Below are 21315 nucleotides of genomic sequence, written 5' to 3'. Positions count from 1 at the left end.
GCGAGGAGCTGCCCTCCCAGCCCCTGGGCGCGCACACAGGAGGCGGCGAGCACCTGGCGTCCCTGCTTACTGTCCCTGCTAACTGCTCAGAAAGAAAAGAGGCAGGAGAAGCACTTCCCTTTGCCCCAGGAAGCTGGCACTCTGTGCCTGCTGCCTCTTGTGTGTGCCCCCAGGGGGCAGGGCACAGGCGGCAGCAGGGGCCCTCACTGGCTCCAAGGCTGCCCCATGGATCTAAGGCTGGCCGCGTCCAATTTGTAGATCAGCGCCACACCCACCACCAGCATCTCCATGGCCAGCTTGCTGACCTAGGCTCGCAGCCAACAAGCTTCCCTTTTACCGGGACCGCTTCTGCCCACGTGGGATAGCTACAGCTAGCGGCAGCATGGAAACTGACAGCACTGGCAATATCTCCCGCACCCATCACCACTTCCTGGGTGCAGAGGAAGGAAAGAGATGGGAATGGGAAGGAAGGAAGGAAGGAAGGAAGGAAGGAAGGAAGGAAGGAAGTTATAATGAAAGGAAGGGAGGCTCTGAGGGAAGTCTTGCCTTAGCACTTGGCCATCAGCAGCCCTGCTGCCCTTTCACCATCCCCTTGCCCCCTCCTCCTGGCCTATCCTTATGGTCTCCCATCTTATCACAAAGGATGCTTTGGTTACAAAGCCGGGTCTCCTCGCATGGAGAGGGAGTGGGCCTCCCTCTGACCCAAGCACTTTGCCCTCCTGCACCCACCATGAACAACCTAGCCAAGGAGAGTGAGCACAGCAGCAGCAGCAGCAGCAGCAGCCTCAAGGTGGAGGTAAGTGCAGCCGGGAACCCCCTCATGGAAGTGGGGCTGGACTGGGTTAAGCTGCAGGGTCCTGGTTGCCTGGGAGCTCGAAGGCTGGGCTAGGTGCTTGTTCTGTACCAGCCTGCTACCGGCCCTGCAGAAAAGGCAGGGACAACCCCTTTTACAAGAAGGCAAGAGGCTGGAATTACGCCTGCCAAATTTATTGCTACAAAAACAAATAGAACAAGACACAAACCAAGAAACAGGAGCTTTTCAAGCAGTTGCCTTCAGCAAACCAGCCCTCCCATGCATTTCCCCTTAAATACAGTTCAGGGCGTGGCTTCTCTCTGCCTCCTTCTGAGGAGCCCCATTGCCTTCCTCTGTTTACTCCTGATTGACTGCCTCCTGCGTCGGGCGTCCTTGAACAGGGCCAGCTGTGGGTCATCTTCATCCACGCTGTCAGGCTCACACAGCTGGGTCTGCGTCATGACCAGATGAGAGGAGCCTGGCTGAGGACTCTCATCAAGCTCTTCAACACCCCCCTCCTCCTCCTCCTCTGAGTCATCCGACTCAACTGCCGAACCCACAGGCTGACCCTGAATCACAACAGTGCTTCCCTCCACCATCTGGAAGTCCCCCATGCAGCCCAAGAGGGACGGTAAGGCTCCTCTGGTGGATCATGACCCGGTGCCCACCCCAGTCTCACTCCCCTCCATCAGACACCCCCAGATCCCCCCACAGGTGATGTTGAGCTGGCCACGCCCACGGGCCATTGACTTTGCTTGTCAAAAGGTTGCAAAAAGGGATCACATGACCCTGGGACACTGTGACCATTAGAAATATGAATCACTTGCCAAGCATCCAAATATATATCACGTGACCCTGGGGATTCTGCAACGGTTGTAAGTGTGAAAAATGGTCATAAGTCACATTTTTCAGTGCCGTTCTAACTTCAAACAGTCACTAAGTGAACTGTTGCAAGTCGAGGACTATCACTTTCTTCCTTTTTTTTTTGGTCATCAAGTTTTTGCCACCTTGCAAGGCAACTGGTGGTACTCAAATACTGCATATCCTAAAAGAGGTACAATTGGTGAAAAGGTTGAAAAGCCCTGTTCTAGAGAAGAGTTATTAAAGAGAGATTTGAGAAGCCATGAATTAACATTGAAAACATAAAGAGGGAAATGACATCCCTCCCACCTTTGTATATGGTCTTCAGAATCTGTTCTGCAATAGTATGTGGGGTTGATCTTTGGAGACAGGGCAAAGAGACAGAACCAAGGTAACTATCAGATAAAAGGCAGCTGAGCTTGCAGCAGGAATGTACCGTAGGCCCCACTTTCACGGGCTGTAAACAAAACTCAGGTTTCCTTTTAAAAAATATTAAAAGAAATTGGTACTAAATCTTGACATGGAGTTTTAGTAGAAGTCATACACAGTTAACCATATTGTTAGATTGCAGTGGATGTTTGTGTGAAGACAAGAGGCTGGAATTACGCCTGCCAAATTTATGAGTGGTTGCTCATAAAGGCACTTCTGCCAGGATTCTGAAGTGGCCACTGTGGTTTGAAATTTTGCTTAAGTAAATTGCTAAAGATAAAACCTAAGCAATCAGAAGATTCTGAAGATACCTATTTCATCGCTTAGAGAACAATATATATGATACTCTTGCTTATCCTTGGTTAGTTTTCTATACAAGGTGAAGTTTAATAGACGAAGCGACTTTTTGGTAACAATTAATTTCACTCATTATTCACAATGAAGTAGCTCTGGTGCCTATCTTGTACCTCTTTTTCATTCCCAGCTGTATATGTAGTTAGAGGAAATGATATAATTTTATCTATTATGTATACAGCCTAATTAGGCACTGTCCCTTTGCTTCTACCTGACCTACTGTGCTCCAAAATGAACTACCTGCAGCTTTGTATTTTTCTAGCACAACAATACCCCCTGGTGACTCCAATTTACTGTAGAAAGCATCAAAGGGGGGGGGAATCAGTCAGACACTGAATTCAAGGTATTTTCTCTTATATTCTCTTTGCTGTAGCTGCCTCCCCTAAGTTTAATGAAGTCACATTACAATAAGCCAATGTTGAGTGAGGGCTCTCCTTCATGAAATAAGGTATTATTAAACTATTCTCCACTGTTATTTTCCCGGGGTATGCCATTTATCTTTAGTCAGCAGTTCTTCAGTTGAATTTCTTGTTTTGTGTCTCTGCTGCAAGAGCAGCTCCTCACGCTTTTCCTCCATGTCCAAGTCTGCCAAAGAAAAGAAAATAGGATTCTTCTCTGAGGAAAAATGTAAACTGGATGTTGCCTACCTTACAAAGCACAATTTTGAAAGAGCACCTGATGCTGTAATTCTTTCTTGTAAAATGTTTCACTGTTTTCAGTTAATTTAGCATATGATTCAAATGACTACATTGTTCAAAGGGGAATTAAAATAATATGAGCATACTGTTCATCCGAAAGAATGAAAAGACATCTTACTATCCTAGGAGACTTAGGAACTTGTCTTTCTGATCGAAACTTGGAGAGATTGACAATTTTTCCATTTTATGTCTAATACAGGTTAAGTCCTTGACTTATGAGCTGTTGCTTAGTGACCAAAATTATGTCAGATCACCCAAAAGATACTTACAAACCACTTCTGAAATTAAGAAGCCTCCCCGCTCCCCCCAAATTAAGTGACTGCAGTTTGGGTGTTTAGGAACCAGCCCGCATTTACAGCCATTTACTGCATCCTGTAATCCTGTAATCACAATTAATTATGTTTTTGCTGAAAATTAGCATTTCTCATTTTCAGCAAAAATGGACTATAGCAAATAACAGGTTTGCCACATAAAAGATCATAAAAATGAGTCTGGTCATGTGGTGACCCACTTTATGATTGTAATGGGCAGACTCCATTACAGGACTACCTGTCTCTCACATTGATGTAATTTACACTCTCTACTATGACTTCTAGGACTTTCCACTCAATAGTCATATGCTTCTCTAAAAAGAGAGCCAGTTTGGTCTAGTGGTTAAGGCACCAGGCTAGAAAGTCAAAAATTATGAATTCTAGTCCTGCCTTAGCCAATGAAAGCCAGCTGGGTGACCTTGTTGAGGGGAAAATAGGAGGAAAGTGAGTTGGATATGTGAGTTGTTTGTAATAATAAAGGGGAGCTATTTTACCATTAGATCCTCCTATATTATGTAGCATATCAGTCAGCAAGGGTTGCCAATATTTTTGGATTGGGGTGGGTACTTCAGCATCTTCCCACGTGATGTTTAGAGTCTTTAAGTCTTCTATGAACATTCTTTGCCATGTGTTTCAAGGGCCTCTTAGTCCAGGCACAGCAAACTGCCGGCCTGCAGGCCAGATGCATCACACTGAAACCGTGCCCACCCCATTGCCAGCAATGGGGAAAAAGTTGCGATATGTCGTGCGACATCACGTGACATCACGAGTTTGACACGCCTGTCTTAGTCGTTTGGCATCGGGCAGGTCCATCTGATTGCCATCTTGGGGAGACTGTCAGTACACCGTATAAACATAGAAATTTCTAGAGAAATTCTTGGTGGACACTGTCAAATGCTTTCATAAAGTCAATAAAGTTAATGGCCAGAGGATGTTGATAGTCAACGCTCTGTTCGATGATATTTCATACAGGTGAAGATTTGTTCACAGCAGGACCTTCAACAGTGAAATCCAGCTTGTTCTTCTCTCAGAAATTGGTATATGATACTTTGCAATCGTCTAAGGAGAATTATGCGCCAGAAAGAATGAAGCGACTGGGCCAAAGCTGAAAGGACGCTCAGCTGTGGATGTGTCCGGTGGCGAAAGGAAAGTCCGATGCTGTAAAGATTTTTTCTCCATAGGAACCTGGAATGTAAGATCCATGAATCAAGGAAAGCTGGACGTGGTCAAACAAGAGATGACAAGACTGAACATCGACATCTTAGGTATCAGCGAACTAAAATGGACAGAAATGGGTGAATTTAATTCAGATGACCATCAGGTATACTACTGCGAGCAAGAATCCCTCAGAAGAAATGGAGTAGCCTTCATAGTCAATAAAAGAATAGGAAAAGCAATACTGGGATACAATCCTCAAAATGACAGAATGATCTCAGTTCGAATCCAAGGCAAACCATTCAATATCACAGTAGTCCAAGTCTATGCCCTAACCACCAGTGCTGAAGAGGATGAAATTGACCGGTTCTATGAAGCCCTATAGCACCTTATAGAACTAACACCAAAAAATGATGTCCTTATCATGATGGGGGATTGCTAAAGTAGGAAGCCAAAAGATAACTGGAATAACAGGCAAGTTTGGCCTTGGAGTACAAAATGAAGCAGGGCACAGGCTGATAGAATTTTGTCAAGAGAATACGATGGTCATAGCAAACACTCTTTTCCAACAACCCAAGAGATGGCTCTACACATGGACATCACCAGACGGTCAACACAGAAATCAGATTGACTATATGCTCTGCAGCCAAAGATGGAGAAGCTCTATACAGTCAGTAAAAACAAGACCAGGAGCTGACTGTGGCTCAGACCATGAGCTTCTCATTGCAAAGTTTAGACTTAAACTGAAGAAAGTAGGGAAAAGCACTAGGCCACTCAGGTATGAATTAAATCATATCCCTGTTGAATATCCAGTAGAGGTGACAAATAGATTTAAGGAATTAGATCTGATAGACAGAGTGCCTGAAGAATTATGGATGGAGGTTTGCAACATTGTAGAACAGGTAGCAACCAAAAAAGAAATGCAAGAAAGCAAAATGGCTGTCTGAGGAAGCTTTGCAAATAGCTGAGGAAAGGAGGGAAGCAAAAGGCAAGGGAGAAAAAGAAAGATATGCCCAACTGAATGCAGAATTCCAGAGAATAACTAGAAGAGATAAGAATGCCTTCTTAAATGAACAGTGCAAAGAAATAGAAGAAAACAATAGAATAGGGAGGACCAGAGATGTTTTCAAGAAAATTGGAGAGATGAAGGGAACGTTTAATGCAAAAATGGGCATGATAAAGGACCAAAATGGCAGGGACCTAACAGAGGCAGAAGAGATTAAGAAGAGGTGGCAAAATTACACAGAAGAACCATACAAGAATGAGCTTAACGTCCCTGATAATCACAGTGAGGTGGTCACTGACCTCGAGCCAGACATCCTAGAATGTGAAGTGAAGTGGGCCTTAGAAAAGCTGAGCAACAACAAAGCTAGTGGAGGTGACAGTATTCCAGCTGAGCTATTCAAAATCTTAAAAGACGCAGTAAAAGTGCTACACTCAATTTGCCAGCAAATTTGGAAAACTCAACAGTGGCCACAGGATTGGAAAAGATCAGTTTACATTCCAATTCCAAAGAAAGGCAGTGCCAAAGAATGTTCAAACTATCGCACCATTGCACTCATTTCTCATGCTAGTAAAGTTATGCTTAAAATTCTACAAGCTAGACTTCAGCAGTATGTGGATCGAGAACTACCAGAAGTACAGGCAGGATTTCGAAGAGGCAGAGGAACTAGAGATCAAATTGCCAACATACGCTGGATCATGGAGAAAGCTAGAGAGTTCCAGAAAAATATCTACTTCTGCTTCATTGACTATGCTAAAGCCTTTGATTGTGTGGATCATAGCAAACTGTGGCAAGTTCTTAAAGAGATGAGCGTATCAGACCATCTTATTTGTCTCTTGAGAAACCTATATGTGGGCCAAGAAGCAACAGTGAGAACTGGACACGGAACCACTGATTGGTTCAAAATTGGGAAAGGAATCCGGCAAGGCTGTATACTGTCACCCTGCCTATTTAACTTATATGCAGAGCACATCATGAGAAAGGCAGGGCTTAATGAATCAAAAGTTGGAATTAAGATTGCCGGAAGAAATATCAACAACCTAAGATATGCAGATGATACCAGTCTAATGGCAGAAAGTGAAGAGGAACTAAAGAGCCTCTTGTTGTGGGTGAAGAAGGAGAGTGCAAATGTTGGGTTGAAACTTAACATTAAGAAAACCAAGATCATGGCATCCGGCCCTCTCAATTCCTGGCAAATAGATGGGGAAGAAATGGAGGTAGTGACAGATTTTATTTTCCTGGGCTCCAAGATCACCGCAGACGGGGACTGCAGCCAAGAAATTAAAACACGCTTGCTCCTTGGGAGGAAAGCCATGGCAAATCTAGACAGCACACTAAAAAGCAGAGATATCACCCTGTGAACAAAAGTGCGTATACTCAAGTCTTCCCAGTTGCAATGTATGGCAGTGAAAGTTGGACCATAAAAAAGGCTGAGCGCCAAAGAATTGAGGCCTTTGAACTGTGGTGCTGGTGAAGACTCCTGTGAGTCCCTTGGACTGCAAGGCGATCAAACCGGTCAGTCCTAGAGGAGATCAACCCTGACTGCTCTTTAGAAGGCCAGATCCTGAAGCTAAAACTCAAATACTTTGGCCACCTAATGAGAAGGAAGGACTCACTGGAGAAGAGCCTAATGCTGGGAAAGATTGAGGGCAAGAGAAGAATGGGACGACAGAGAATGAGGTGGCTGGATGGAGTCACTGAAGCAGTAGGCGTGAGCTTAAATGGACTCCAGAAGATGGTAGAGGACAGGAAGGCCTGGAGGAATTTTTATTTATTTATTTTAATTCCATTTATATCCCGCCCTTCTCCGAAGACTCAGGGCGGCTAATGTTGTCCATAGGGTCACGATGGGTCGGACATGACTTCGCAGCTAACAACAACAAAGGAAAATTATGCAAAAGGTCTTTCCAGGCACCGAAAGGTCATGCCCCACCAGTTGGTGTATTCTGAGATGTTAACTTTCATGGGGATTTTAATAATATCCCTTCTTCACCAGTCCTCTGGAACTACACTATTTTGCCAACATTTATTAAACAATGTTGTCAGTTCTTTCACCACAGCCTGGCCACCATATTTTAAGATCTCATCTAAGTCAGCTGCCTAAGGCTTCTAATCACCATATTTACTTGTTCAGTTGTGGTTTCACCAGTATTCATCTGAAGCTCTTGTTGGACACACTCTTCATTAAAGTTATATATACTGAATGGGTTTGGCTGGTTAAGAGTTTCATGGAAGTGTTCAACACATCTTTTATTCTGCTCATCTAGGGTGACCAAAAGATGAGATATAATAAATAAATAAAATATTTCTAACTGCATCTCAGTAGCACCAAATTTTCAATTTTATTATCTTTTTCTTTTTTAATTTGAATATCCCAATACAGGGCAGAGCCATGAGATGTCCCAATACTGCCCTAACAAAATCTAAACACAAATTAGCTAAATCTTGCAATTTTCATATTTGTATTAGCATAATTCCTCTGGGAATGTTATGAGAAGAAAAGACTTTATCCATTCAACTTTGTAAGCCTGAGAAAGTTAGGCAATAGGACTATAGGAGCATCCAGAAATCCAATGCATTTTATTAACTAAAACTCTCCTGCACATTTCTGCAGTGCTGTGCAGACTTTGTTCAGCAGCAAAATGAAGTAGCTTGTCTAGTAGCTGCCATTTTATCCCAGCACACAAGCAGGTAGGAGAAAATGGTGGCCACATTTGGGTCACTTCTGTGCAACCATGGGACACATGGTCTGCCCTCATTCCCCAGTAAGGTCAGGAAAGCTTTGAATGGTGTGATGGGTGATGGACGTATGGGGACCAAGTCCAAGCACTATGGATCCCAGTGGGGTGGGATGCGGGGAGAGAGGCAGGGAGGCATATGAGCAAATGACTGCCGGGGCACTGCAGCCGTCATAACTTTGAAACAGGGTCGTATGTAAATTTGGGGTGCCTGTTGTAACTTGGAACTTTGAAGTTTAAGCGACCGTCATATCTCAAAGACTATCTGTAGCCCTTTTCAGGTTGGAGCCTTTTTTTATCTTTTGAAATGTCAAATATTTAATATAATACAAGAGAGAAAGGAGGGAGTTCATTCTTTTCACTACTCCTGTTTTTCCGTTTCAAAAGCTGTACTTTCAAAATCAGCTCCAGCTCCAGTATTTCTTCCCTCTTGAAGGGTTGTTTTCCAAAGAAAATGGTGTATCAACTGGATCACAGTTGTTTGCTCTGCAAATTTACAGTTTTCTCTCCAGTTCATCATTCAAGTCTGAATACAATGGAAGATAATGCAATATATTTTTAACATTCTGACAGGCTGTTTTGTGTAGTCTCTGTAACAGAACAAGCAATCTCTCCCACTGCAGTGCTATATTGTTTATGGTTTTTTAAAGAATGGATGCACTTTGCTAATGGATGGATTCAGCACAGCATCTTACTTGAAATAAATTGTATATGAAGAGATTTAACAGAGCTTGTACACATAAGAAACGTTCTGTGCTACGAAGGATGACTTTATAATTTGATATTGTTTCAGTTGAGTTGCCGTAAATTCTTGGAAAGAGACCCAGAGAGGATTTCTATTATTTGAAATAAGTATCTGTTCACTTTTAAATGAATTTACAGTCAAAGATCAAATTAAATTGTTTATTGTCTGTCTTTTTGCTTTAAAGCGAAATGAGATTTCTCCTATCACCTTCGCTTCCTCTGAAATGAAAGAGATTTAAAAGAAGAAGAGAAGCCCCAATTCTAGGAAAGGTAGCACAAGAAGTAGCTGCTATTTTTTTATTGTCATTTATCCAAAGCAATTGTTTTTATTAAGGGTAAATCTTATAACATCACTGGAGAGAAAAGAACTTGACAATCAGCCAAAGTGTAAGGTCATTGTAAACAATAAATAACGTCTTATTTTGTTCGGGGTTCAGATGAGATCAATCCAGAGTATAAATGCAATCTCTCTCAGGACTGATCTCTTTCTTCTGAAGAAACTGTTGTAGCTATGTTGTCAAGAGCCCCAGCTTCTGCATCAAGAAAGAAAAAGTAAAAGCATGTTTGCGTTACTAGACAGGGGGAAAGCACCCAATGACATTGACTGTTCTTTTACAAAATAATGTTGGGAAGACTTTTGCACAGTTTAGTTCTCAGAAAAATCAAGACATCCCCACGCTATGAACTTAATCTTGAGAAATAGATTGTTGCAGTAGGGAAGCACATGTTGCCTCTTTATTTCTTCAGTTGTAATTTCTACCAGTATTCACCTGAAGCCAGTGAAGAGCTTTGATGCATTGAAAGTAACCTTAGGGCCCTACTGGAAAATACATTGTGCAAAATTGGCTGGCTTTGACTCATTGCTTCATTGATAACAGTGCTTTTATCACACTTGCCATTAGAGCCTTAGCCTTTCATCTTCCTGTTATTATTTTTTTCTTCTTACAAATAATTTTCTACCTGAGAAAAAAGGTAGTGAAAAAGATTACACAGCCTAAAAAAATGAAAGTAATTTTGGGATAAATACATACCCCCAAATATTTCCACATAATGCCCCTGAAAAGTTATTTATCACTGAATCATTTACCTTTGAAAAACTATAATTCAATATGCTTTTCTCTCTATTTGATATTGCATGTCTCTCTTCATTTTTATACCAATATCGCAAAAACACATTAAAACAGAAGAGATGCTTACTAATGTCAGAGCTGAAATGTCACACAGCATTTTATAATCCACCTTTATTAATGAATTAACAATTTTAATACTGACAATTTTAATTATCAACTGATATTTGATGATTGATTCTATTTGGACCCTCAAAAGAAACCTTACTTGCCATATCTGAAATCTAGTACAGGGCTTTTCAACCAGTGGTACGGGTACCACCTGTGGTACATTGGCACCTGGCAGGTGGTATGTGACCATACTAGAAAAGTGGTAGTGAGGGAGGGGAATGAGCTGAACTGGTGGCAGCACTGGACAAGCTTGAGCGAGAGATGGCTGAAGCTGCAGGGCTGTCAGGGCTCAGTGGAAGCGCCAGGATCAGCGCCAGGCTCCAGCTGGAGCTCGGCGCTGATCCCGGTGCTTCTCCTGACCCCAGAAGAAGCGCCAATAAGCTGAAATGTTGCAGCATCTTCCAGGATCTTTTACATTCAGATGCTTGGCAACTGATTCATATTTATGACGGTCAGAGTGTCCTAGGGTCATGTGAAGTGACCAAAACCTGCTGCAATCACCCAGCAGACAGGGGGAATAAAAACCAAACACCCCCCCACCCCACCCCCACTTGTCATCTTGCTAGGCAACTGGTGGTACTCGGATGTTGCCATATCCTAAAAGTGGTACAATGGGTGAAAAGGTTGAAAAGCCCTGATATAAAACATCCTAATGTGGCTGCACTAAGTTGCTTGAACTGCTTTATGTTTTTCAAACTTTGAACCACTTTTAAAGATAAATTCCAAAACACTATATAACCCTAATATGAAATCTATGAAATTACCAGGAGTCAAATTTACCTAATCTTGTCTATACCTATCTTGTAGATGTGAATGGTGTTGCTTGGTATGTATGGCTTCATAGATCTGGAAAAGCTGTAAATAAAGATTTAAAATAAATGTATAGTTTTAGATCCTAAATGTCTATGACTGCACCTCTGGACACAGAACGTTTTCATTTACAGAACAGAGAATGAGGTTTTTCTTTTCAATTCATCCATCTTCTAAACAGTTTGAACCCCAAACCTTTTAAAGAGATTGAAAACCACCTAGAATAGTAGGGCAAGTGAAAATTGGACAGGGATTAGGCAAATTCCAGCCGGAGTCAGCGCTGATCCTGGTGCTTGTGCTGAGCCCAGAAGAAGCACTGATCAGCTGGAATGTTGCAGCATTTCCAGGATCTTATGATTTCCATTCAGATGCTTGGCAACTGATTCATATTTATGACGGTCACAGTGTCCTAGGGTCAGGTGAAGTGACCAAAACCTGCTGCAACTACCCAGCAGACGGGGGGAATAAAAACCAAACACCCCCTCGCCCCACCCCCACTGCCAATCCTCAACAGAAATGCTCACAACAATGAAAACCTCGGACAGGAGGAAGAGCGCCGCCGGGCAGGCAGGCAGGCAGGTGTCTTGCTCGGCTGTGGCTTGGGGGGCACTTTTTTCAGTGCCACTGTAACTTCAAACAGTCACTAAGCGAACTGTTGTAAATTGAGGACTACCTGTACTTCATCACTTTTTTCCCTTTTGGGGGGAGGGGTATCAAGTTTTTGACACCTTGCTAGGCGACTGGTGGTAGTCGGATGTTGCCATATCCTAAAAGTGGTACAATGGGTGAAAAGGTTGAAAAGCCCTGATCTAGTAGAACAAAACATGGAGAATAAAGGCAAAGGAAAAACAGCACACCAAAATTTAAAGAGGGAGATAATTCTTTCAGAAAAATAATCAATTAGATGCTAAAATGAAATAGCAAGGAAGCCGACCTCATCATTCTTGGGAGCATCAGATTCGAGGGCCAGAGACTCATATTCAAACACTTTTATCCCAGTCAATCTTACCCATGCCTAATTCTGAACAATTGAGAGCTTTGTAGACAACAGCTAATCAAGATCAGGTTTTGTCCATCTAAAGAAGACCAACATTTGGCATGTGTCATAGCATTTGGATTGGGGCACTAACCTAAACTGAGCAAAGACATTCCAAATCCCAGGGGCCACCAGATTAGATTTTCTAAATTGGAAAATCCATTCTGTAGAATGAATGTGACCCTTACACAACATAAGTTAATAATTTCATTCATTTTCATTTGTAGGTCTTATATAATCCTGGACTGGCTCCCTATTGACTAATGAAGCATTACAATGGCTTCTCAAACAATAGTGTACTGACTATTAGCCGGAATGGGAAGCTAGTACATGTTATTATATGGACACTAAATTGTTATTTTCTTCCTAGGGACCTTCATGACGGGATAACCTGAGCTCTGAGCATCAGCAATTTGTACACGCAATTTTGTATTTCCCTTTATTAAAGTAGTAGCATAAGTAGCCACTTTATATGGGAGAAACTACTAACCTTTAAGATGTAGATAGGCCAAGAATTCAATTATTGTACGCATAATATTGTTATATGTCAGCAGTCTCGTGGAAGTATCTGGGGGGAAAAAATCAAGTATTACTGATTACATGAGAGAATGAAGGTGAGAAGGCTAGATAAAAGTGGGAGTTAAGGGTTAACGTAGGATACGTTTCTATGAACAATGTTTTAATTACTTGAAGCAAATGTAGGGGTCACTCCTTGGAAATGAAACTGGGGGGTATCCTCTGGAATTTATAATCTTTAATGGGAGGTTTTGATTAGCTTTAACTTTTTTATCTACATATTATTTTAAAATGTAAACTGTTCTTCTGTGGATGGAATTATTGATTATATATACAGATTTTTTCTGCCTGAAAAATGCATTGCATAGACTAGGATTTCTCAACCTTGGCAACTTTTAAGTTGTGGGAGTTGAAGTTCACACATTTTAAGGTTGCCAAGGTTGAGAAACACTGGCATAGACAATAATAGTAGATTCCCTATCTACACTCCAGGGACTTTTTCCATGCATATTTGGAGGGCATTCAAGGTGATCGGAGGAGGGAGAAAGGAAGGAACCATGAGAGACTCACTGGGCAAGTGAGTCAGTTCTCACAATGACAATGATCACATTATTTAATTTTACTTAAATACAATGAAATCTAATTTGTATTTCATCCTACTCCTAACTTCTACTGTCGGCGATATAGCTGCCCAGCTTAAACTTAAGGAAAATGCATGATTAATTTTGTACATATTGCCCAGTATTTTCTTTTAAAACAAAAATATCATCTTAGGAAAATAAAATTACCCACTTTAATAGACTTCATCATGTTTCATTAAAATAACACCCACATAAAAGGGCAGCTTGTCAAGCAGAAAAGTTGTGCATCATGATTTAGAAAAGGAGAAATCAGGAGCAGCTTTTAAGATATGCTTGGAAGTACATAGCAGAAAGGTATTAGAAGACGAAAAGTTACCTGCTTTTACATTTTCTTCGAGGTTTGTGTCACGTTTACCAGCTAAACCATGCTTGACGCTAAAAATCCTGTCTATTGCATCTGTAAATAAAACAAGAGATGAGATAAGGTTTTATTACTCAAACATTCACCAGCGTATTGTGAGATATCTCCCCGCTAGGTAAAAAGGTTCTGAACAAAAAACGTAACAGATATTTTTTGATGGAATGATGCACATTGAATGAGTGGGGGGGAAAACCTTCATTAACTGTAAAGCAAGGTGTCTAACCTATTGCAACACTGGCATACAACACCAGCAAATTCAGCACAATGTCACAATTTAGGTGTAATCATGCAGCTGTTGGTATAATGAAAAGACAAGCAAGGAGTTGCCTTCCAGGTGCTGTTGGCCTGCACTCCTAACATTTCTCGTTCTTCACCATTTTGGCTTGAGCAGCTAGGAATGGAAGTTCAATGGTACCTGGAAGGTCACAGCTTGCTCATCTCTGTTATAATGTGAATGTCTTCAGCCAAATATGGGATTAAGCCATTGCCACTAAATTAAAGAAAAGCATTTCTGGTACAATAGCCACTTTATAGCCATTTGTTTGCTCTGGTTGAAAAAGGTGGACATATTTGGGTGCACACAGTGTGCTGCCTTGGGTTCAGTCTATTTACTTGAGAACAGGTAGCACAGTGATTGCTTCCTTTGGTTTTAAGAAACATATTAGATTTATTTTGGCAGTAAACTGCAGTTAGTTTACACAAATAGCCTCCAAAAGCCATCTTACATTCCCCAGGTGGCTCTTCTCTCCCCCTTGCACTGGGCATTTCCTTGAGGAGTTGTTCAATACGACCTGAAACAGATGATGGCTATTACCTATCCTTAGTGAAAATTGAACTTGAAAAGTAGATTTCCTTTGTAAGACATGGCCATCTTTGGCCATCTTTCATCCATTTTTCCACGATTCATTTGAACCCAACATAAACAGAATACAATGTTCCAAGAAAAAAAAATATTTGAGTTCTGTTCTCGACTTAGACAATATATTAATCCTGCCTTTCTTTTTGTAAGTAATTGGCACTCAAATACCATTATATGATTTTAAAGTAGTGTCCAGATATAATATTGTACTCAAAATATTGAATAAGCTGAGTGTGTCCAATGTACACACCAGATAGCAAAGGATACCTGTAGCGTGTTTGCTCTCCTGCAATATTTTTAATTAATGTATTACATCTATTAATATACCACTCCCAAAATTAGCTTCAATTGATCCAGCTGCTGATTAGCAAGGGATACATAATGGGACAGAATCATAGAATTCAAAAGGGCTAATTGGGCTGTCATGTCTGTGTAAAAGGATCTCCAACAGAAGGCCATGCAGGTTCTTTTTGAACACACTCAATGTCACACATTCACAATTTTCCCTGAGAAGTGATTCTATGGTGAAACTGTCTTTCCTAGAATTCAACCAGAACTGCTTTCCTGAAACCTTTCACCATTACTATGCGTCCTGCCCTCTAAATGATAATGGTTAAAAAATAACTTTGTTAGATGAAGTCCTGCCAGATAACTTAAAAATGCTATGTTATCAAGTATCCATTACTCCTGATTCTTTGTCAAAGATAATTACACCCAATTTTCTCAGTCTCTTCTCATACAACTTTGTTTCCAGTCTCCAATCCTCCTCCTTGTTGTTTCCTGCACTTCTCAGGACACATTAGTTGTACTGGGAAGATAACTAATGCAGGACCATTAGTTTCTGTGATTTGGAGACTATATTTTTGTTAAGGTAAAGGTAAAGGTTCCCCCGCACATGCGTGCTAGTCGTTTCCGACTCTAGGGGCCGGTGCTCATCTCCGTTTCAAAGCCGAAGAGCCAGCGCTTGTCCGAGGACGTCTCCGTGGTCATGTGGCTGGCATGACTGCACACCAAAGGCGCATGGAACGCTGTTACCTTCCCACCGTAGTGGTCCCTACTTTTCTACTTGCATTTTTATGGGCTTTCGAACTGCTAGGTTGGCAGAAGCTGGGATGAGTAACAGGCGCTCACTCTGCTACGCGGCACTCGGGATTCGACCCGCCTTTTTAGCCACAGTGAACAGTGCTGACTCATATTCAATGCGATCAATTACATGACAAGATTTTTTTATGCATGTTGTTTACCAAAGTAGATTGACACTGTTTGTTGGTCAGTCTTTGCCTTACTTTTTTTTCTTACGTGAAGAACCTTACATTTGTCTCCATTCAATTTCAAACTGTAATGTGCAGCCCACGTCTCTAATGTGTAAGTACTTTAAAAAAAGTATTGTTTACTTATTTGTACCATGAACAACAGTTGTTTTAAAAAATAAAAACAAAATTGCTGAGATGTCCTGTTCAATTATTCTGTCCCCCACTCAGAATTACCTTTCAAGAACAAGTTTTTTTTTTTGGTTTTGCACCTATTTAAACGGCAGGTTCTTGGGCTAAAACTAGGGGATATTCCCCCTTGCCTTTATTTTTCAATCCATATCAGATTAATTTTCTAAAGCAAACATCACTTTGATTATTGGGAAGTTAGAGAAATTTATTGGGAAAACAAGTAAGTCCTTCCACTTGATCACCCGAAACTGGAAAGTGGACAGGCTGACATTATGTAGCCTGATTTCATATGAATTGATGATAAGTAGCTTCTATGTATTGTACCATTTTTGTCAGAACATTTGTTTTTTGGGGGGGTTTTTTGGGGGGGGGACTAGAGAAACCTTACCCAAGTTCCTGCTAATGCGGAGCTTCACAGCTTTTCTAGCAAACAGCAGCTGCCATCCTCTCAGCTAATCTACTGAATGGAAAAATCACTTTTCTTCAACAGTGCTGTAAACTCTTTGAGAGAATTTCCACATCATCTTTTATGAGGCAACATAGCATTTTCTACATTGTTATGTCTGCTATGTTTTTACAGAGCTGATAAGTTGAAAAGATGTTCTCAATTTCAATCAAGTGGTTTGAACTGGAGGAAGGGGGTTTGCTAATTTTCATTGTGCTTTTCTTAAAATCATGCAAACCCAATTGTGTTGAAAGAAACTTGCAAAAACCACGATAGATATTTCAACTCTGTCCCAAAGTGGTGCCCTCCAAAAGTTTTGAATAGTTACCACTAACTTTGATGGCCAGAGCTTATGGGAACAGATGTATAAACGTTCATCTATGCATAGTTGTTTACTTCTATAATAGAACATCATTTGGATTTTTAAGAATGGATAAGCAAATTATGTTTACAAATGCTTTGTAAGTGTAAGTGTATAATTTTTGCCTCCTGTCCTACCAAAATGTTAATTGGCCCAGTCATGGCTGACAAAATTATTTGTCATGTACACAGCAATAATCAAGTGCGAACTCACATAAGTATCTTCTACCAGCCTATAATAGTCACTTAAATAATTTTACAATTTGACCAAACCTCCTTCCTCAGTCCTACTAAATATTATGCATTGCTTCACTTCAAAAGTGTAATGTAGCCCTGTGTATTACCTGACTGCTTATTCTGCTACTTGGGATATAACGGCACCACCAATGTCCCAAATATTTACAGGCAGTCTAAAATATATGACTCTTACTAGACAGTTGCAGGGGGAAAAAGGCAAACAGAAAGAATGAAAACAAAATTTTTTTTTTCAAGAACTATATTCTTTCTATTTATGAGATGGAATGGATCTGGACAGTTGATCAGTATATCCAGGGAACACTAGTACATCAGATTAATGCATCGACATGGTCTGGTAGTGAAAATGGTGCTCATATCAAATTAGTTTGCTCTTAAGAGTTCAAGTGAGGTAATTGAGGTTCCTTCAAAGTACTTAGTTGGAAATAGGTTAAACCAAGTAGGGAAAGCTGTAACTGAGAAATTTCATACCCTCTCCCATCAAGCATGGGGTGAGAACTAATATAAAATACTGTATATATTTCTCATTTCTCTAGCATTTCAACTTATATGCAAAGAGCTATAGAAATTAACATTCTTCCAGATTGTTTTAAATGTATATTAAATGTTTAACTCACGTGGGCCAAGCAGATAGCCAGCACTATTCATAGTCCATCCCCTTTTCTCTTTAGCCTTACAGAAGGAAAATGCATGATTAATTTTGTACATACCGGTATTACCCAATATTTCTTTTAAAACAGAAACACCATCTTGGGAAAATAAAATTATCAACTTAAATGGACATAATTTTCATTCAAATAACATTATATATTTGGAAAAAATAAATTAATCACAATTAATCATAGGCTATAGTACTTATACCAGAATTTACACAGGATACTTTTAAAAACAAGCTGTACATTTTAAGAAATAAACCAACTGTGTATAAGAATTAGTTTCAAAGTTATTTAGGATTTCAGAAAGCCCAGAAGTTCCACAAACTTTATAAGGAATTAATGACTTTCCATGGATAAAAGTGCTTAGGAGTTACAAATATTACATACACATCTCAGTGGCAAGGATTTAATCTTAGATCTGCTCCAAATCTTTGCCAGTGATTTTTCTCCTTACACATGCATTTAAGAGACAGACATCCCCGAGTTTGTAATTTAAGAGACAGCCACGACTTGTGCTTACCTTTTTGAACAAGCTGGCCTGGCCTGATGGGATGGGGTTGGGTTTTATTAATTTGTTTTTAACCTATTTTCATATGTAATGTGTTTTAACTTATTCGTGGGCACTTTGTTTAATCGTTTTTAATTTTTGTATTTTGTTTTTTTAATATGTATTGCCCTGTTCACCGCCCTGAGTCCTTCGGGAGAAGGGCGGTATACAAATAAAATCAATCAATCAATCAATCAATCCCGGGATTGACAAGGGACCAAGAGGTAGAGTCGGAGCGCGTGTTACGGGTCTCTAGTAGTCCGCTGAAAGACGCGCGAGCAGCTGCAGAGGGCATTTCTTTACTTACGTTACTTACGGATAAAACCAGCCCGAACGTCTCCGAGAGAGCAGCACAAAAGATCAAGCCGGCAAACAGGAGACCGGGATGCCGCTGCATCTAAAAGGAGAGCGAAATCATTTCCTTACCCCCGATTCCCGCTCTCCTCACCCCACCCCCCAGGTCAACCCAACCCAAGAGGGTCTGCCTTTCCGGAGACAGAACAAGACCCTTCGTGGAAATGACCCAGCCACCAGGAGTCTCAAGTTTGAGGGGCGTTTTAAAAAGGAAGCCCCCCCCCCGATCTTAGAAATCAGCACGTGTTTCTTAGCGTAAAGTTGGCGCAGACGACGGGGAAAAGAAACGGGAAGAGTGGTCAGGATGCGTGTGTGTGTGTGTGTGTGTGTGGGAGGGGGGCGGTCTTGAAGGAAAGTACCTTGTCCCGGAGCTAACGGTGCCCTTTTGCCTGCTGGGTCGCAGCTGGGAGAAGCGAAGCCAAAGGGGGAGAGGTCCTCGGGCCGATCTCTCTACCGGATCTCCCCGGTCACTGCATGGCTCGGGTTGCCAGCCCAGAGATGAACTCCACGGGGTGGGAGCGAGCGGCAGGCAGGCAGGGAGATCGGAGCGCTCCCAAGGCTGCTTCTCCTCGGCTATTTATGAGCTGCGGTTCAACACCGTTACTGGCGCGCCTCGTCACTCCCCTCGGGGCGGGGGGTGGGAATCAGGAGCCGCCCACGCTCCGTGGCCGTTTCCCCGCGGCAAGGCAGCGCATTAGGAAGGGCGGAAAAAGACAAAAAAAAAGGCGGCAACTTAATTAGAGGCATTTGGAGCCTGCAGACGGCGCGCAGCCCGGCCAATTACCTCTCGTTACTCCCGCCGGGCTGGTCCCCGCGACGGAGCCTTGAGAAGGCCGCGACCGAGCCCCGTTGCTTCCTCTTCAACTTCAAAAGTTCTTTGTTGCCCTTCGCCAAGGAGGCGGCGTGGCGCGAAGAAGCTCTGCCTGCCTCGTCGGGGAGCCGGCAGCGAAACTGGACGGGGGGAGGGGGAGGGGGGAAAGAAGGGCTTTGTATTTCCATTATTTTTATTTTATTTTATTTTCATTTATATCCCGCCCTTCTCCGAAGACTCAGGGCGGCTTTACAAACTTAGCAGTAGCCTTCATTCTATGCCACAGGTCTGCAACCTGCGGCTCCGAAGCCACATGCGGCTCTTTCAGCCGTCTCTTGCGGCTCCCAGTCTTCTGCTGTGTGTAGTCCAAAAAAAAGAATAAAAGAAGTGGGACTAAAAAAGTTCAACCAATCAATTCAAATATGCAGGGTAGGTGCATATCTCGCCTTGGCTCCACTCTTCAGTCAAACCTTGTTCTGCGCATGTATGCGTATGCGCACACATTTTTTGCGGCTCCCAGTTTTTCCTTTTGTGAGGGAACCGATTCCGAGTGGCTCTTTTACTGTTTCAAGTTGCTGACCCCTGTTCTATGTATATGCCTGCTTCTTAGGGCTTTCACACACACCCCAAGCGGCATTATTACAAAGTCAGCTTAATTGCCCCCAACAATCTGGGTCCTCGTTTTACCTACCTCGGAAGGATGGAAGGCTGAGTCAACCTTGAGCCTGGTGGGATGCGAACCTGTACTAATTGCAGGCAGCTGGTGTTACTTAAGGAGGCATTAGCCCACTGCTCCACCAAGGCTCTTATACGCCATCAGATTCACAGGCCTTCCAATTAGAGCGTTGCTTTTTTCTCATCTCTCGCCGTCCTAGGGAGAAAACGAGTTTTAGCCGTGGAATTCCTTGTTCTGATAAGCAGTTTCCTCTCTTGGCTTTCTGGTGCCTACCGGTTTTCTGTTCTTTAGATAAAGCTTGTTTTGTCCCCATAAGCTCACCCAGGAGAGGCTGTTGTGGAGGCAAAGGTGATACAACAAATAAGAGCCCATCTGTTCAGGTTAAAGGGCAAAGCTCCTACAACTAGCCAAGTTGTTTTGACCTCTGAGGCAGAAAGTCCTCAAGCCTTCCCATTCTATCCAGAGCAGTAAAAATACAAAGATACGTTCAATTGTGAAGGATTCCTTGCCCTTTTACAACAGTCCCGCTTATTGTATGCCTGCCTAATGGTAGGGCAGGCCCTTCTGGAATCGTTTTTTTTTTTCTGGAGCAACAGTAGAGAAATGCAGGGCTTTTTTTCATGTGTTTCTTTGTAAATCCAAAGTCTACAGGACCAAATGGCTCAAGGGTATACTAGTTTACCACAACTTTTAATCAGGCAAGCATGAAAGCCAAGACATGTTTAAACTGAAAAGCTCGGTTAAGTGCTTGCGCTGTGAGATCTGCATTTTAAAGAGCCTCAGAATGAAGATAGAATGAATATATTACCTAATACAGGGGTGTCAAACTCGCAACGTCACGTATCGTGACATTCTTGCCATTGCTGGCAATGGGGTGGGCGTAGTTTCGCTATGATGCATCCTTCCTGCGGGCCGGCAATTTGACACCCCTGATTTAGTGGATGGGATTTTAAATACAGGTAGTCCTCAACTTACAACAGTTCACTTAGTGACTGTATGAAGTTACAATGGCACTGAAAAAAATGACTTATGACCGTTTTTCTCACAATTATTGCAGCTTCCCCTTGGTCACCTGATCAAAATTCAAACACTTGGCAACTGACTCATATTTAGTTCATACTCAGTGTCCCTGAGTCGTGTGATTATCTTTTCCAAGTTTCTGACAAGCAAAGTCAATAGAGAAGGCAGATTCACTTAATAACTGTGTTACTAACTTAACAAC

The 21315-nt window shown here is 41.9% G+C and overlaps 1 protein-coding gene across 1 annotated transcript; it reads right to left on the bottom strand.

Moving 5' to 3' along the window:
• Nucleotides 1-9557: 9557 nt before the first annotated feature.
• Nucleotides 9558-19137, bottom strand: GAL (galanin and GMAP prepropeptide; the record flags this gene model as incomplete). The annotated part of the gene is made up of 7 exons (XM_083349235.1): nucleotides 18966-19137; nucleotides 18569-18649; nucleotides 17667-17721; nucleotides 14414-14479; nucleotides 13644-13724; nucleotides 12661-12738; nucleotides 9558-9619 (listed from the first exon to the last, which is right to left on the bottom strand). The coding sequence occupies exons 2-7, from the start codon at nucleotides 18647-18649 to the stop codon at nucleotides 9558-9560; spliced, it is 423 nt and encodes a 140-aa protein (XP_083205361.1). The 5' UTR covers nucleotides 18966-19137.
• Between the last annotated feature and the right edge of the window lie 2178 nt (nucleotides 19138-21315).

The sequence above is a fragment of the Vipera ursinii genome, assembly GCF_947247035.1.
Source record: "Vipera ursinii genome assembly, chromosome: 1".
NCBI classification, from domain to species: Eukaryota; Metazoa; Chordata; class Lepidosauria; order Squamata; family Viperidae; genus Vipera; species Vipera ursinii.
This window is presented reverse-complemented; position numbering and strand designations above follow the sequence as displayed.